Source organism: Helicoverpa armigera, chromosome 31, assembly GCF_030705265.1.
Source record: "Helicoverpa armigera isolate CAAS_96S chromosome 31, ASM3070526v1, whole genome shotgun sequence".
NCBI lineage: Eukaryota > Metazoa > Arthropoda > Insecta > Lepidoptera > Noctuidae > Helicoverpa > Helicoverpa armigera.
In genome coordinates this window covers 3,526,058-3,545,258 of record NC_087150.1, presented here as the reverse complement: position 1 = coordinate 3,545,258, position 19,201 = coordinate 3,526,058, and the positions used below count along the sequence as shown (strand labels likewise).

Genomic DNA, 19,201 nt, shown 5'->3' with positions numbered 1-19,201 from the left:
TTGATTTGGAATAGTGACACTCAAAAACAAAGTGTTAAGTTTTGATGACTCACACGTTGCGATAATTAGACTCGAGATGCGCTAACTTCCGATGCACAAAAGTGAATAATAAGTTGACCTTATGACACTGGTATTTAGAGTTTTCGGAAGCTTCTTAACTTGTTAATCACTTAGTAAGTAGATCTAATGGGGATAAGCCAATGACATTTTTCGATTTATGGCCTTAGAGTGAATCACTGTGAGGTGGGGTCATAATAAACGGATTCTACTTTACAGTGTACAAAAAAGTGTGAATTTGTGTCTTGATATGGCAATTCTTGAAATCATGACAGCTGTCAGTTTGAGTGTCATGTCAGTGTCAGTACTGTCAGTGCATTACAGTTGTGTCGATCGAGTGAAGTGTTTATACTTATCCTCTCCGCTTTAACTGTAATAAACCCAGTTTCAATGTTAGTTTTACTTTACGCAAAATGTATTACAAGTGCTGCTTGTGTAACGCTACGCGACAGGACGCCATTTTATACCATTTCCCATGCACTGAGAAAAGACGCCAAGTATGGTTAGAGTGTTTGCCTTCTTCTCGGGGTGATTTGAAAGTTCTAACGCAAGTGCAGCTTTCGAAGCTGTTTGTGTGCTCAAGACACTTTGAAGAGCGGTTTGTGACTCAAAAATCTCGACTCGTAGGAACGGCTTATCCTACACTTTTTAGTGCAGAGGAAATAACTAAAGGAAAACCATCTCAAAACGGTTAGTAAAGTTATTCTTTATAATAAGTTAGCTATTCTTTACCAAAATGTGTGCGAAGTATGAATGTAGATGTATGGAAAGATGGATGGATTGCCTGAAAGATGACTTGAATAGGAAGGGAGTGAGTGTCAGTAAGCCGAGTGACAGGGGAACATGGAAGAGGATGACATATTGCGCCGACCCCAAATAAAATTGGTAACAGGGCAGGAGGAAGAAGAATCTTTACCACTTTTGTTTACCAAAAGTTGATAAATATTGTTGATGAGCTACAAGAATGTTGCTGGAACCAAGTACTTTGCCCATAACCATTTACCTTTTATTTTCAGAGAATTTAGACCAGTGGTTCTTAACCGGTGGTCCGCGGACCACTGGTGGTCCCTGGAGGCATTCGTAGTGGTCCGCGAAGCCTAGCTTCGCGACGTTGCTATACGTTATCTAACTTAATTTTTATCGGCTTATAATTGCGAGCGGGGGTTTTCGCGTGGACGTATATCGGGTGTGTCGTACCTAGTCCCCCCATTCATGAAAATGTATGTTTGGGCTACATTTTACGTAATTTTGGTTTTGAGTTTTAAAAAATAATTAAAATTTCAAGCTCGCTTCGCTCGCGTATTCAGAAACTGTGTGCCCTTATTTTTGCATTTGTCAACAAACAAAAAGTTTAGTACGTTTGGGCTAAATTTTACGTAATATTTGGTTGAAGTCCGATAAAAATTTCGCACTCGCTTCGTTCGCGTATTCAGAAACTATATGCCCTTATTTTGGCATTTGTCAACAAACAAAAAGTTAAGTACTTTTGGGCTAAATTTTACGTAATATTTGGTTTAAGTCCGATAAAATTTCGCGCTCGCTTCGCTCGCGTATTCAGAAACTATATGATGGCCCTTATTTTTGCATTTGTCAACAAACAAAACATCAAGTACGTTTGGGCAAAATTTTACGGAATTTTTTAACTCCGATAAAAATTTCGCGCTCGCTTCGCTCGCGTATTCAGAAACTACATATTATGCCCTTATTTTTGCATTTGTCAACACACCAAAAATATTTGGTTTAGGTCCGATAAAAATTTTGCGCTCGCTTCGCTCGCGCATTTGGAAACTACATATGCAAGTTTTTCTTTATTTGCATTTGCTTACCTACACAACTGCCGACATGCGTTTAGCTTTGAGTATAACTGACCCAAAAATTCAGTTTTTTTTTATACATAATAAAGAAATGAGTGCTAATTTAGGTAAACCGATGAGGTGGTCCCCGGCAAGCCAACTTTAGCTAAAGTGGTCCCTCATATCAAAAAGGTTAAGAACCACTGATTTAGACCCTCAGGCCGATCATATTTACTGCAGAAAGAGACACTTTGATCATACTTATGCAAAACGGAAACCTTTGACAGGTAATGTGTGAACAAACTTCATAGGTTTGTATGTGTGTCATTTTTTTTTTGTAATTATTATTTAAGTGGTGGCCTAGTGGGTAAAGAACCAACCTCGTGAGTATGAGGGTGTGGATTCCGGGTCAGGCAAGTACCAATGCAACTTTTCTTAGTTTGGATGTACTTTCTTAGTATATCTCGGATACAAATGGCTGATAAAAAGGTGAAGGAAAACATCTTGAAGAAACCTGGACTATAAAGTCTGAAATCACCAACCCGCATTGAGCAAGCATGGTGATTAATGCCCAATCCTACTCGGTGTGAGAGGAGGCCGCAGCCCAGCAGTGGGACGATAAAAAGGCTGTAACAGTAACAGTATTTATGTTAACAGATCTTCAAATTATAATTTAACTCTCATACTAGTCTGTTTATTTTGGTAACTTTTGTGTAATCCCTAGCTTTTGAGATACTTTCTTCGCTACAAGTAGAGTCGAGCTTGCTCATTAGTTTTAGTAAGATACCTATTCAGAAGCCTTCAACCTTTGTGTTGTATACTTTTCTATGATAGAGACGTTTTGTGTGCCTTTACGTACTTAAGTTATCATTACTACTATGTTACTTCGTAATTACAAATTTAAATAAAATTAATAATAAACAATTCATTTCAATCGCAATTCGTTATTTGCTAATCGGCTGTGCTTTAGCACTCCGTACATTTTTGCTTTGAGGTTTCGGCGCGTCTTACAAGTTCTTCCATATTGCGGTAGATGTCACTGTTCTCAAGATTAAAAACTTATACATGTCGTAATATTATTATCAAAATAAACATTAATTTTGAAATTAATGTATTATTCAATCATACGTCAAAACATTTACCCATGTCCAAGAGAATACCGTTCCGCATCACGTAAGGCATTTTACGAACCCTTAAAACTCAATGGTCTCTTATAAACATGAACAAGCTTTTTTAATGATTATAGTCATAATAGAAAAATGCACATTTATTTGCATTTTTCTATTATCATATCTATCTATTTTTTCTTGTTGTCTATACCCTATCCACGGAAGCAAGAGCTAAAAGAATGACACTTTTTCAAGATGGCGGTATAACCCGACCGATGACAAAATCACAGATACTGCGAACATTTTACACAAAAATGTGACGTTTTGTCATCGGTCGGGTTATCCCGCCATCTTGAAAAACTGTCATTCTTTGTTTACCTTTTAGCTCTTGCTTCCGTGGATAGAGTTAGTAAAGGAACGTTATAATGTAATATCTGGTCTGTCACTGTCAATGTCATTAATTCCGTTTCTCTTTGTGAATGTGCTCCGCTTTTATTTTTATGATTTTTTCGACAACTTCGCCTGTTACGCTGGACTTAGGCATAAAACCTTGGACCCTGTTTTGCCTGACGATTTGTACTTTGTTGACCTGGGTTATGGCTGCTTCTGAAAGAGGTTGTTGTGTGCCAAAATGCGGTAAAACTCGTAAGTGAAATTATTTCGATAATATAAAAAAGACACAGATAATATTCCGCAACTATCACACAACGCCATCTAGTCCCAAGCCAAGCAGAGCTTGTGTTATGGGTACTAGACAACTGATAAACATTCATATATGTTTCTAAATACATAAATATTTTAGATAAATTACACCCAGACACAGAACAAATGATCATGCTCATCACACAAAACATTTGTCCTGGGTTGGAATCGGACCCAAGACCTCCGGCATACCAGCCAGGGTTACTAACCAGTAGACCAGGCATGGCGAACCTTTACGGCCTTACGTGCCAAATTAAATAGAAAACACAATGCTATTTATAGAGGGGTGCCTTTATGGCAAATAGTTAACAGAATAAGTAAAAGATTTCAAGAAGTAGGTAATTTGTTTATTTTCATAAAATATTTTAACAGTAATGCTCAGATCTCCAAATAAAATAGGCTCTATTCTGAATATGGGAAGAAGTTCCTATGTGATCCGATTGAATCCACGAGAAACATTTCATAGTACTTTGTTATGGTCATAATTACAATTTATTGAAAACTTGCAAAATAATGGCGTGCCCAAATTATTTAGCTGCATGCCACTACAGGCACGCGTGCCAATGGTTCGCCATCCCTGCAGTAGACCAACAGGCCTGTGATATGTTAATAAGGTGCGCAAAGCAAATAGTTGAAATCCACCCAATTATGACACCTTACAATAAAGTTATCGTTTGACGCAACAAGTCTGGGTCAGGATGACTGGACCAAGAGAGTTTTGAAAATTGAGCAAAACCAAGTTTTACTACCTATTTGGTAGACACCACACACCACACCCCAGCCACCCACACACACCACACCACAACCAGACATCAAACAATTTGTACCTCGCTAGAATGTGTGCTCTCAGTTTTAACTAAATAATATTTTTTAGGCAAAGAAAATACAGTCCTGCATTCGTTTCCTAATCCTGATCAGTATATGGATCAATATCTAGCATGGACTCGATCAGTTGGCATTGATAAATTAGCTCTGGATCCCCATTATGTGTATAAAAACCGACGAGTGTGCCATGACCATTTTGAACTGAAATTTTTGACATGTACAAGAAGACTGTGCCGTGGTGCAGTTCCTACTTTGTTATTGTCGAGTAAGGTCGATCATCATTTGTTATATTTCTAATTTTACCTAACTTACTGTATAATCAAAATATGTTACTAAACCTGAGCAAATGAAACGTGTTAAAAATCATTCATCTACACTAAATATAAAAAACCGGCCAAGTGCGACTCGGACTCGCGCACGTAGGGTTCCGTACCATCCAAACTAATATTCTATATATGTATAAAGGGTTACTGGTAAGTAGACCGCATCCTTTCATGAGGTAATAGTATAGGTCAATATGGACAAATTTGACCATGGGATACACTGGGCAAAAGTTAACCCGTTTCAAGATAATCGAATTTCAATTATCTTGAAACTTGACAGAGGAGCGAAAACAATAGGGTCCCGTTTTACCCTTTGGGTACGGAATCCTAAAAATGTATTTGATATTATTATTATACACAGAGCTTGATTTTACAATATTTAATTGTGAATTTGAATATATGTTGGAACTGTCCTGCAAATTTTATCTATGCAATTGGTGCAGAGATATTAATATAACCATTAATGGTACTAGAACGGTGGAGGACACTGATGATAATAAAACCGTATGCCTTTAGTTATTATAATAAAAGAAAACATTATAAAAAAACAGTCGACAACTGTTGTTTTATTTATTTGCCTGAATTATATTTTATCCAAAGTAATTTTATAGACAAATTAACAGTCAAGTGAAATAACTTTTTCTAATTACTAATAAATACTACTACTAAATAGTCTTTTTTAAATTAAAAAATGTATTGTGGTGTCCCCAGTTTGCTGGGTTGTAGGGGCGTCGTATACCGCTAGATGGCGCTTGTGTCGTAATTACAAGTGATGACTCTAAACCCATATATTTATAGTACTCTGTGCTAATCGACAATGTTATTTGTTTTTCCGATTTACAGGACATACGTCATTAACAGTAATCGCTGTTTTATTCTGCTTATTTATTAGCAATTTTTCTTTGATCTTTGATTATGTAAATTGTTATGTTTCTTGCAACTTAAAGATGACTCGGCTGTTAAATGGATTTTGGTGACTGTTCTTAAACTATAACCTTGCTCTCTCCTTAAGGGGTCTACACACCAAAGCCGATGACTTCAGATTAACCCGGTGGCTTCAGAATGTCCAAGCCGAACGACTTTGCCGGCGGCCGACAGACGTGGCATGTGGTGTTCTAGTAATTGCCAAATACTCTATGAAAGCCGGCGGGCAACTGACTGAGTGAGTGGAGAGGGATGCCGGCGGCATCGGCATGCTGCCCCGCCGGCTTGCCCGCGCGGGCGCAAGCCGGCGGCATGATTGTACAAAATAAGGCCGGCGGGTTGGGCCGCCGGGCTGTGCCACCGGCGTCAGCGGCTTTGGTGTGACCCCTTTAGACTCTCGATCGTGTTTGTTTTGTATTGACCCCGGCTTCATTAAATAGACTGCCTGATAACATGTTAAATCCTTTTATTTTTTACGGGCAACACTGCTGCCACTGTGATGACAACCCTTGGAAGATTTTGACTATTTTTGACAGATTGCTAGTTTGTCTTCCTATATAATGTCAATTTGTACTTAATATTTCTACAAACAAAACAAGTAATTAACAATGATAATTTATAACAAAACGAACGCATCCTTTAAAATGCACTCTTTGTTTTCTGTCATGGCAGCCATTACGACGAGACTGTTTGAGACCAAGTGAATTAGTACGCGCGACTTTCTCGTTTTCTTTTCAGTTTCATCATATGCCCGGTTTACACTTTGTTAAGTTAACACTGCAGGTGATTAGTGCAGGTGTTTAGTAATCAAGGTGTGAACGGAAGCGTAAAGTGATGAGTGTTAAGTGATACGTGCGATTAGTACTTATTGATTAGTGCGAGTGAATAGAATCAAGGTCTATTTTTGTTGTTAAGTGACTACCCCCTCTCAACTTTTCTACTACCCTCTCTCGCAATTTGCCTGTACTAATCAGTGTGTAAATTCGTGTGTGTTAAGTGCGCAGTGTCAAGTTCAAAGCGAAAATGAAGTAGACGGAACACCATACTTTAAAATTCGTACAAGAATACATAAAGTTTGAATGCCTATACAATGGAAAGTGCGCAGAATTTAAAAACAAACAGTTGAGAGATGCGGCCCTATTGAAACTGAGTGAAGCGATGGGAATTCCCGATTTCAAAATTGAGTTCATTTTCTATATCAGATACCACAACAGATACAATCTCCTTAATTATTTGTCTCAATATTAGGCGCTGTTCATCTTCCATTTCTAGAGACACTATGCACAACGGACAGTACCACTATGAGCTTCTTCCTAAACACTGTGTAAACGGAGATGGAAAAGAATACTTAACACTTGAGACTTATCGCGTAAAGTTAACGCTTAACACTTATCAGTTCACACTTCGCAAAGTGTAAACCGGCCTTTATGTCTAAGCAATTTTTCATATGTTTGCGGACTGCTCAATACGTCGAGTCGAGTGTGTTAACCTCCTCCGTAAAAGCCTTCGCGTATTAATGATTTCGCTGGTGATTTGCGAGTGTCTAGTGTTAGACTAATATTATCCTGTGACTTATTTATTGTTCTTTAAGTAATATTCTCTTTTCATACATTAAGGAACTATACTATATTTACCCTACTATACTAAATCATTTTAGTTTTATACGGACAACACTACCTCTACTGTGAGGACAACACTAAAAAGAGTTTTTGACAGATATAGAGCGCGCGCTTCCTTCGTGGACTGATAAACTATGTTTTGTTTGTGTTTTGTGTTTTAAAAGTGAATACAAGTTATTGTGATACGAATTGACGTTTTATTTCTGATTAAGGCAAGGAGATCATACCCTAGCTTATACTAGATAGTGACTCTGTCTTTGTTGTTTTTGTGATATTGACAATATAAAATGCCTCAAAAGACGTGTTGTATTCCTAGCTGCGCTTCGGCACTCGGTACAGGTTAGTTTCTCCTTATTATCAGATAGTACGATAGTATCTTTAGCTTGCCGGCCGGTCATAGCTGACACAAAATATAGCCGAGCTGCACAGGCGCCAGCAACAAACTTTAGTCATTTGAATATCGTAATTAGAGACAAAATAGAAATATAATAGGTGTGCGGACGCCGGCGTTCGCTTGGGGCTATATATTTTCTAATTTATCTCTTAAATTATTAGGTTCAAGGTTAGTTGAGGAAATCTGACAGTTGAAATGTTAAAAGATAAACATTATTTGTTATTTTTCATTATCAACAGTCCAGTGATTTTATTGGCTGGACTAAGACATTTACGTACGTTACAATTATCATTAGATTGATGAGCGAACATGATTTTACATTAATTTGTAGTAGAGGATTAAAATATTTACATTTTAATGTCTGCAGTTTAGCTTTTAGATTGTAATTTGGACGTAGTTACGCAGAAACGTTCCAACCCACTGTACGTAAATGCTTATATCTCAAATTCAACTTGAATTAGATATAAGCATTTACGCGTTTCAGTTGTATTCTTTTTTATTCTAACTAGTAAAGGTACTACAGGTTTTATTGTTGAATTATATTGAGTTTAGATAATCCTATGCTAAATTTTAGGCTGTTCAATCACAATAAGTCGATTTCGGGTGACTTGTGGGTTGGAACGTTTCTGCAAAACTATGTCCATTTAATATCCTATTTTATTTATAGGGGCAGTGCTGCATGCTTTCCCAAGCCCTTTATCTGAAAGTGACAAGTTTCATACATGGGTTGTCAATGCTGGTCTTGTGGGAGAAGATCATGATTATATATTTAGAAACAGAAGAATCTGCCGTCTCCATTTTGAAGAAATATATTATTATCCCAAGAATAGATTAAGTAAATTAGCTGTACCAACGCTGCATCTTTCAGGTATTGAGCATATTTTTTCTAATCTTATTTTGAAAGTTGTGGTGGCCTAGTGGGTAAAGAACCAACCTTTCGAGTATGAGGGTGTGGGTTCGATTCCAGGGTCAGGCAAGTAGCAATGCAACTTTTCTAAGTTTGTATGTACTTTCTAAGTATACTTAGACACCAATGGCTGAAAAAAGGTGAAGGAAAACATCTTGAGGAAACCTGAACTATAAAGTCTGAAATCACCAACCCGCATTGAGCAAGCGTGGTGATTAATGCTCAATCCTTCTCCATGTGAGAGGAAGCCTGTGCCCTGCAGTGGGACGATAAAAAGGCTGTAACAGTATTTTGTTTTAAAATTCAAGTTATTGTTTGACAACAGTTTTTGTCATAGAAAGATAGACAATAAAGAAAGAGATACTCTTTTTTGTGATATCTCTTTAGCACACAGTTAGTATGTACGGCATAAAATTAGAAATAAATAAATGTTTTCTGAAAAAATATATATTTTTTTTTCATAATAATTTATTTACTATAGATAACGCATTGTGTATTTAATAATAAGAGGTTTTAATTTCTTTATGTTTACAAATAAAATATAACATTTAAACTGCATGTTTTTAAATACACAACTAGTAGTAATGTCGGGACATAATGTCGGGACACCTTTTCACACACGGTCGGTTAGCCCCATAGTAAGTTATTAATTAACTTGTGTTATGGGGGCTAACACAACTGATAAACTACATATAGCTACACATATACATATTTATAAATACATATTGTAACACCCAGACCACGACCAACAAGCATGCTCAATCACACAAATGTCGACCGAACCGGGAATCGAACCCGGGACCTCAGATTCGGCAGTCCGGCTTAGTGACCATTGCGCCACAGAGGTCGTCTACATGATGGAAATTACATACCTATTCCTGGTGACTAGAGGACATAGTTTGCACGTAAATTCCTCGCTATGTTGATGCTTCATATGTGCTCGCATATGCCTCGGAGATTTTATTCGTACGAAACATATTTCACATGCTAGTGGACCGCTGAGCTGGAATAAATCGTTATTTTTCATTGTTATTTTAAAATACCAAAAACCGGTAAAATGCGAGTCGGTATCGCGCACGAAGGGTCCCGTACCATTATTTAGAAAATGAGCAAAAAAAACACGTTTGTTGTGTGCCCTCTAAAATATTTATTTTATTCTAGACTAGCTTTTGCCCGCAACTTCGTTCGCGTGGAATAGTGACTACCAGCAGATTTTTGATTTGACCAATAGATGGCGCTATATGTACGGAATAATTTTATTTTTATTTATTTTTTTGTAATAAAAACTATCCTATGTCCTTTCTCAATTTTCAAACTATGTCTGTACCAAATTTCACACAAATCGGTTCAGTAGTTTAGGCGTGAAGAAAAGACAGACAGACAGACAGAAAGACAGACAGACAGACAGACAGAGTTACTTTCGCATTTATAATATTAGTTTGGATTTCAGTATTTGTTATTATAGCGGCAACAGAAATACATCATCTGTGAAAATTTCAACTCTCTAACTATCACGGTTCATGAGATACAGCCTGGCGACAGAGGGGCGAAATCAATAGGATCCCGTTTTAACCTTTGGGTACGGAACCCTAAAAAAATATGATAGGCTTACCTCACTATGTTTAAAAGCGTGTCTTTCCAATTTGTCCTGCGATGGAAACCATTTGAAACAAACGGTGCATTTGTGAGAACTCTGCTTGTACTTATGTGAATACTGTCGATTCAATACTTCTTTCTTTAACTTTTCATGGTCTAAATTAGTTACAGAAAAAACATTTTCGTCTATGGCTTTTGAAGGCCGGACGTAAGGTTTTTTTCTTTTGCGCCTGAAATTTTTTATAATTTTATTTATTTGTTACACCAACAGCATTGCAAACGAAAAATATATAACAACTATTCATTTAACGATTATTAATTTTATTTGGGGTCGGCGCAGCATGTTTTCTCCTTCCATACTCTTCTATCTGCCGTCATCTCACAAGTAACATTCTCTCTAACCATACCTACTTTCACACAATTCATCCATCGTTTCTTTGGTCTTCCTCTTCCACTATATCCGTCCACGTTCATACTCATCACCTTCCTCACAATATGACATTCGTTCCTCCGCATCACATATAAAGTACTAGCTTCCGCCCGCGACTTCGCCCGCGTAGAGTTCGGTTATATCGCGTTTCCAAGAGAACTCTTCAAAAATCCGGGATAAAAACTATCCTATGTTCTTTCTCAAGGTCAACTCTATCTCTATACCAAATTTTATTCAAATCAGTTCAGTGGTTTAAACGTGAAAGCGTAACAGACAGACAAGAGTTACTTTCGCATTTATAATATTAGTAGGGATAATACCTTCTCGTTATCAGAAGATGCTTATGACTTAACAATAAACTTACCCCCTTTTCACAGGTTCATCATCTTCAGTCTTCTTAACTTTACTTCCAACCTTCTTCTTCTTCTTAATACCAGAAGTAACATCAACCACAACATTAGCCGTATTCCCATCATTCATTTGTCTATCATTTTCAAAATCAAAATCAGATTCAACAGATTTGGAAAACTCACTTTTTTCATCAATAATTTGACTCTCACTCTCATTCTGACTTTTGACGAACACGATATTATCAAAAAAGTCAATTTTTGATGGACCATCAAAATTGTCTTCATCAAAAGTTATTGATTCATCATTTAGAGATAGAAGATTAATTTCACTTTTGACACTTAAATTCATATTAGATTCATCTTTGACATTATTTTGATCTAAATTACTTATTTCTATTTCTACTTGTGTGCTGTTATTTTCAGTTTTGACAAATGGCTGTGGTATTAAGTCGACAATATTGGTACTATTAAATTTGAAAACTTCCTTGCTTGATAATTGCGATTTTAAGTCGGGATGCTTCTTGTATAGAGTCCGGACATCTGATACGGTTAGCTGAAAGTTTTAGGATTAATTATAACATCGGACAGCAAAAAGACCCGAAAATATATAATAATATAACAAAGAATTTTGTTTGAAAAGGCTCCGAAACTACAGAACCGGTTTGAAATTTTTTTACACCGAACGAAAATGGTGATTGATACACCCGTGCATCGGAGAGCACGTAAATGTCGGTCCTGCTTGTGATCTCTCTCCGGTGGTGTCGGATTGTCGTCCCATCGCGCTATGAGAGTGAAGGAATAGTGAGTGCACCGCAGTCCAAGCAAATGTGCACAAACTATAATATGTCCTGCGCAGCTGACTGATCTCCTTATATGAGAACAGCCGCCGTGGTCGACATTGACCGTGGACGCCATTATATAAGGTAGTATAGATCTTATTTTTTATTGCACACATAAACACATTTTTACACAGATAACAGAGATTATGCACAACGGCGAGCTTAACCCAGTGTTGGGTTCTCTTACAGCGAACCATAGAGTGAAAGAGTGATTTGATGAAATATATCTATACTAATATTATAAAGCTGAAGAGTTTGTTTGTTTGAACGCGCTAATCTCAGGAACTACTGGTCCGATTTGAAAAATTCTTGCAGTGTTAGATAGCCCATTTATCGAGAAAGGCTAATAGGCTACTTTTTATCCGGGTTTGTGCAGAGGTTTCCACGGGATGCGGGTGAAACCGCTGACAGAAGCTAGTTAGTATAGATAAACAAACAAATTTTCTTGTTTAAAATGTTAGGTATAGTATAAATATGAAAATACTTACATGATCATGGGTCAAATAATGCTCTTTGAGCAGAGCGTCGCTTATAAGCGCTTTACATCTGAAAGCTGAAGCCGCTTGTAGCTTCGCAGCGCAAACATAGCATATACCCATCGGTAGCTTGTTGCTCACACCTTTGTTCGGCTGAAAAATATTATATAACATTTAAGGGTCTATTCACACAGACACAGACAGTTCATCTGAGAAATCAATGACTGTGTTTCGGATGGCACGTTAAACTGTAGGTCCCGGCTGTCATTGAACATCCTTGGCAGTCGTTACGGGTAGTCAGAAGCCGGTAAATCCGACACCAGTCTAACCAAGGGGTATTGGGTTACCCGGGTAACTGGGTTGAGGAGGTCAGATAGGCAGACCCTCCTTGTGAAGCTCTGGTACTCAGCTGCATCCGGTTAGACTGGAAGCCGACCCCAACATAGTTGGGAAAAAGGCTCGGAGGATGATGAAGGGTCCGTTCAGACAGACCGGCTCGGAGAGCATCGGCGCGCATTTTTCTTTTCACACAGACCAGAATCAGCTCCGATCGGCTCTGATCGGCTGCGTGAGCGTTAAGGATTCGAGCATTCTTAATGACAAAAGCAGTGCACATGCAAAATTAAACCTTACTACAAATACTAAGTACTCGATTTTCAACGGGTTAAGAATTTGCTCTCCTCTCCGAGCCGATCTGAGCGAACCCTAAAGCACAGTGCTCAAAAAATTTGAGGTTCAGAATCGCACTTGGCCGGTTTTTTTAAAGTTTTTTATTGCATAAAAAAATACTTACTGGGGTACCCATGATATCCCTATACATGATATGTAGCTTTTGATTGCTCAGTTGATACATTTTAGCGTCCAAAGTCAAACACAGCTTACAAATCTGAAAAAAATATATATATAAATATATACTTAGAAACGAGGACGACCTCGATGGCGCAATGGTCAATATGCTGCCGAACCTGAGGTCCCGGCTTCGATTCCCGGTTCGGTCGGCATTTGTGTGATGAGCATGCTTGTTGGCCGTGGTCTGGGTGTCACAGTATATCTAACTATATGTATATGTAGTTTATCAGTTGTGTTAGCACCCATAACACAAGTTGATTAATAACTTACCATGGGGCTAACCGACCGTGTGTGAAAAGGTGTCCCGACATATTATTATTGTATTTATTATTTTAACAAAACACAAACCGTCGTACCACAAAAATGTTTAAACGTCTGTTGAACACTTGTCTAAAAAAATGACAGATTATGACGTTGAGGTAAGGTCCGTTTTGCAACCACACTTTTTAAGGGTTCCGTACCCAAAAGGGTAAAACGAGACCCTATTGTTTTCGCTCCTCTGTCTGTCCGTCCGTCCGTCCATCTATCACCAGGCTGTATCTCATGAACCGTGATAGTTAGAGAGTTGAAATTTTCACAGATGATATATTTCTGTTGCCGCTATAGTGATAGTTAGAGAGTTGAAATTTTCACAGATGATATATTTCTGTTGCCGCTATAACAACAAATACCTACTGAAAACTATAATAAAATAAATATTTTGGAACAAACGTGATTTTTTTGCTCATTTTATAAATAATGGCACGGAACCCTTCGTGCGCGAGTCCGACTAGCACTCGCCGATTTTTTAGACAAGTGTTCAACAGATGTCTTAGTTCTTGTAATAAGGCTGTAAATATTTCCGGAATAGGAAAGAGCTTATCTTACCCTTGAATCAGCTGGTGCGTCCGAATCATGCTGAAAGAGAAAATTCTTTATTAATAAACTTTTATTTTGTTTACAGAAGAAGTACAGAAAAGGAGTCGTGGTGGCCTAGTGGGCAAAGAACCAACCTCTCATGTATGGGTCCGATTCCAGGTCAGGCAAGTACCAATGCAACTTTTCTAAGTTTGTATGTACTTTCTAAGTATATCTTAGACACCAACGACCGTGTTTCGGATGGCACGTTAAACTGTAGGTCCTGGCTGTCATTGAACATCCTTCGCAGTTGTTACGGGTAGTCAGAAGCCAGTAAGTCTGACACCAGTCTATCCAACGGGTATTGGGTTGCCCAGCTAACTGGGTTGAGGAGGTCAGATAGGGCAGTCGCTCCTTGTAAAGCACTGGTACTCAGCTAGATCTGGTTAGACTGGAAGCCGAACCCAACATAGTTGGGAAAAAGGCTCGGGAGATGATTTTATTTACAGAAGTACTGTACTGTAACAGCCTTTTATCGTCCCACTGCTGGGCTGCGGCCTCCTCTCACACGGTGAAGGATTGAGCGTTAATCACCACGCTTGCTCAATGCGGGTTGCTGATTTCAGACTATTTAGTCTAGGTTTCCTCGAGATGTTTTCCTTCACCTTTTTATCAGTCATTGATGTCCAAGATATACTTAGAAAGTACACACAAACTTAGAAAAGTTGCATTGGTACTTGCCTGACCTGGAATGGAATGCACACCCTCATACTTGAGAGGTTGTTTCTCTACCCACTAGGCCACCACAACTTATTTTATTTACAGAAGTACAAATATTTACAATACAACTTAATATTATAAATGTGAATGTTTGTGAGAATGTACAAATACAGCTGGACCGATTTGGTTGAAATTTGATATGTAGATAGGATAGATACTTTTAACAAAGCTAGTAAAAATTAAAACTATCCTTATCCTTGTAAGCCTACGACTAAAATTTGTCAAAAAATTCCTCCTCATCGCTGTCAACTGGGAGCTTTGTCCAAAGTAGTTGCCAGCCTTTTGGTCATACGAAATGTCAACATTCATTTTGGGCACTCTGACTGAAAGTCACTACATAGTATAAAACAAAGTCGCTTTTTCTGTCCCTATGTCCTCCCTTTGTACGCTTAAATCTTCAAAACTACGCAACTGATTTTCATGCGTTTTTTTAATAGATAGAGAGATGAAAGAGGAAGGTTTATATGTATAATAACATCCATTAAATTCTGGGGAAATATTGATATCCCGTGCGAAACTGGGGCAGGTCGCTAATAAAAAATAAAAATAAGTCCAAAAAACTTACTATAATAGGTACAGCGCCATTTTTGAGTCTTTTGTGCCCGTTTTTAGTTACATGTATGTCTTTATCCAGAAAATGTTGTGAACATATAAAGGACTTGCTGTTTGGCTCAAAATTTGGGATAGCTAGAGCCTCCAACCACGCTTCACGATGCTTTGGGTCTTTCGGGAACCTAGAAAAAGAAAAACCTTAATCAAAATTAGTTTATTCAAACTTCACTTTTCAAATGTCTGAAATTGACAAGAGACAGCCCCCAAAACACCTACACTTCACCACTGCCTATGTGTTTTTGCTGGGAAGAAGAAGTGGTGCAACTCCCCAGCAACACATGTTGTTTATATTATATACATATACATTTGTATGCAATATGTATTGCATTATACAATATGCAGCCACCACATGCTAGCTAGCACTCACCCTATATACCTTAATAAACTCTTTAAAAAATTGAGAGGTCAGATAAGTAGTTGCTCCATAAAAAACCTGCATCTTTAGACTTGAATCCAACTGCAAAGGCAGCTGTTCTCATTTTAAGGAGATCAGCCAGCTGTGCAGGACATATTATAGTGCACTATTCCTTCACTCTCGTAGCCCGATGGGACGGCAATCCGACACTACCAGAGAGATCAGGCGCAGGACCGACATTTACGTGCTCTCCGATGCACAAGTGAATCAATCACAAACTCCCAGACTACAGGCTGCTTTGTGAAAGTTTAAGAAAACCCACAAAGCGATTTCAGTTCGACCTGGGAATCAAACCCGAGACCTCGAGCACAGCAGCCGCACTTTCGACTACTAGCTAGACCAATGAGGCAACCCCAAATTAGTTGGGCAAAGATATTACGATTCAGACAGGAATAATTTTTAACACACTTTCACTAGGTCAAACTGTACATAACTATGTAAAGGAATCTAAGGTAACTAATTTAACCATCTTGCAATAATAATAGCGTCATAAAAATTGACAGCTGTATGTAGTTCTGATGACAATACAACACTGTCGAATTGATCTGATGATGGAGCCGGAAGATATGAACTGGAACTTCATGATGGAACATCGTATCGTAGCTTTTTTGACTTATTAGAAGTCTTAGAACTTTAACCATTATTAAGCGCATTTGTACAATCGTATTTTCTAGACTATTGATTTAAGAAGTAAAAGGATAAAATTACTTACGAATGTAAAGTATTTTTTTGACGGTTTGTATCGAAACTCCTGACTCTACCGATATATCCACAGTCCGGTACGCAACACTTCATGTTTTATCTTTCAATGTATTAAGTAAATTATCAATTTCTACACCACAAAACAGTTTTTAGCAACGAAATTATTATATTAAGAATTATTTTCTCAATAATTAATACATTCTTCTATGTATTCTGACTTCTGACAAATTCAACAAATTGTTACTGTCATAGAGGTGTAACTTCCATCCATACATAGACATAATATAGTAAACAGGACTTTTACCCAAAAAACGAGCCGAGTGAAACAGTTAGTACGGAGGCCGGCTCTCTCTCTCGGCTCGGATTTGCCTCTGTGTATTATGCAACCAATTTAGTACCTAATTCCGTTAAAATAGAGTTAATTTTCGTAAATATATATTTTGAGAGTGCGCAATCTTGTTTAGTATATTACATCTATGGATGAAACTCTCCTACAAAATCGAAACTCGAAAAGTAGTCGAAGAAACTAGCGCTATCTAGTGTGCGAGGAACGTAATTTTTCTTCATATGCTAGGTTTATGCTCAAAGCAAAGTTTTTGAAGTATAATTATTCAGATATTTATATTACCTACTTTTTCTATTATGTTATAAAAATACATAATTAAAATTTTATGTTAATTTTAAAAATGTTGATCGTCATTTTCACTGCGGCAACATCCGGGAAAATCTGTCACCCGTCACTCGTCAGTCATATTCAAAGAATACAATGTGTATTACATACCAATGACAGAGTGTCTTTGGTTAGCACGTGTGCCTAGAATTTTCTGCTGTTTTCTGTGTTTTTGTGACCTTTTGTGACTTAATTTTGTGTCTGTGTGTTGTCCCTGTGTTTGTTATCGGTGGTGTATTGTTATTTGGGTAAATAACTAGTTTTAGTAAGCACTATGGATCGCAATAAACCCCCCGACCCCGATCCTCCTGACATCTCTGTATTTGCTCCTCTTTCCCCCAATTATCCCCTGTCCCAATTCGCCGATGTTGCTTGCAGTATCGCGGACTCCCACACCTCATCATCCTCTAATGCCAGGAAACGCTGCGGAGATAACTCAAACATTGCCGTGTCAACCCCGCCACCAAAACAACAAAGAAATTTAGTTGGCCGCAGCAGGTACTCTGCTACAGATAAGGCACCGTTCATTGTCCACGTCTCTCGATTGGAGCCCCAGCCTAACGCCGGTACCTCTCTCCATCCAGTTACTTTCGGGATATTTCTTCAAAAGCACAATATAACTAACATTGTCCGCGATGGCGTTAAAAAAGTCGGCAGGAATCGTGTATCAGTAGAGTTCAAATCCCCTCAGGATGCGAATTCATTTATCATTAATAATATTCTTCCCAAAAATAGTTTTGTGGCCTCTATCCCTACTTTTAATATTACTCGCATGGGTGTTGTTACTGGTGTGCCCACTGATCTGAAAGAAGAAGAAGCGCAAAGATACCTACAGGTCCCTTCAGGTTGCGGTGAAATTCTTAAAGTTAGACGGATAAATAGGAAAGTGGTGATTGATGGAGTGGCCGAATTTAAGGCTACAGAAACATGTGTCCTTACCTTTGACGGTCAGGTATTACCGCAAAGAGTATTCTGCTGTTATACTTCCCTTCCAGTCCAACAGTATGTTTACCCCACCATCCAGTGCCGTAAGTGCTGTAGGTTCGGTCATGTAGAACTTGTGTGCCGGTCTAAACCTCGCTGCAGTAAATGCGGCCATGATCACCCTGGTGATGGTTGCAGCATTTCTGAGGCGGAGGCATTCTGTGTGCTCTGCTCGGGGAATCATTTTGCGAATAGCAAATCATGCCCAGAGTTGGGCAGACAGAAGGCCATTAAGACCGTTATGGCTGAGAAGTCCCTTTCTTATGCTGAAGCTAGCAAAACTATCCCACTTGTTTCTCGCAATTATGCAAATGCTACAAAAGTAGTTCCAGCTCCCACTCAGTCATACCGCAAAACTGTTTTTCTTAAGCCAAAGACCCATGCCCCTCTATCCCCCTCTTACGATAAAGCTGCTCATCAGCAAATCATTAACTCCCCTGCATCTTCACAGCCTGATGGCTGTGCTCTAAATAACCCATTCATTGGCAATAATACATCATCACTTATAGATATCCTTATTAAACTTTTGACTACAATTTTATCTACTAATAATGCTGAAATACCGTCCAACGTTGCCTATCAACTAGTTAATCTTCTCCCAAATATTAGAAATGGCGTCCCGCCAAATATTCCTGCAATGGAATGTGAGGAGCGTGTGGCATAAGAAACACGACCTCATATTCCTTCTAAATAAATTCAAGCCTCTGGCTTGCTCAATCGCTGAGACTTGGCTCACACCGAGTCTCAGTTTTAATATACCACTTTTTAATATTCTCAGATGTGACAGATCTGATGGCTATGGAGGGTCGGCTCTCCTTGTTAATAATCGTGTTCCACTGTCGACCTTGACACTTTCTGCTCTGGATGGTGATATGAATATAGTCGCAGGTAGAGTAGAAGGTATCACAGTCCTATCTGTATATATCTCCCACCCACAGCACAGGTTCTTAGCTACCATTAGAGAAATCTTAAATAATATTGTAGGACCCGTCCTTGTCATGGGTGATT

At 38.3% G+C, this 19,201-nt stretch overlaps 2 protein-coding genes across 3 annotated transcripts in view; one reads left to right on the top strand and one right to left on the bottom strand.

The window, feature by feature from the left end:
• The window catches only part of LOC110383286 (uncharacterized), an 85,253-nt gene that overhangs the window by 12,053 nt on the left and 53,999 nt on the right, over nt 1-19,201 (top strand). Inside the window, exons 1-2 of one of the 2 annotated variants that reach the window (XM_064043210.1) lie at nt 7,189-7,691; nt 8,414-8,614. The exons of the other annotated variant lie outside the window; for it this stretch is intronic. Of the exons in view, the coding sequence (XP_063899280.1) occupies nt 7,640-7,691; nt 8,414-8,614 (253 nt within the window). The 5' untranslated portion in view covers nt 7,189-7,639. Of the gene's footprint in view, nt 1-7,188; nt 7,692-8,413; nt 8,615-19,201 lie in introns of those variants that run through there. 2 annotated transcript variants of the gene reach the window in all.
• On the bottom strand, nt 9,489-16,750 carry LOC135119198 (zinc finger and BTB domain-containing protein 11-like). The gene is made up of 8 exons (XM_064043211.1): nt 16,550-16,750; nt 15,376-15,544; nt 14,061-14,090; nt 13,138-13,230; nt 12,357-12,497; nt 11,044-11,582; nt 10,266-10,479; nt 9,489-9,656 (listed from the first exon to the last, which is right to left on the bottom strand). Exons 1-8 carry the CDS (start codon nt 16,630-16,632, stop codon nt 9,504-9,506), a joined length of 1,422 nt encoding a protein of 473 aa, XP_063899281.1. The 5' UTR covers nt 16,633-16,750; the 3' UTR covers nt 9,489-9,503.

Coding starts and splice junctions, on each gene's coding strand:
- LOC135119198 (XM_064043211.1), bottom strand. CDS start 16,632: ATGAAGTGTTGCGTACCGGACTGTGGATATATCGGTAGAGTCAGGAGT. Junction 12,498..13,137: donor GGGATATCATGGGTACCCCA/GTAAGTATTTTT, acceptor AATATTTTTCAG/CCGAACAAAGGTGTGAGCAA. Junction 10,480..11,043: donor GATGAACCTGTGAAAAGGGG/GTAAGTTTATTG, acceptor AAAAAATTTCAG/GCGCAAAAGAAAAAAACCTT.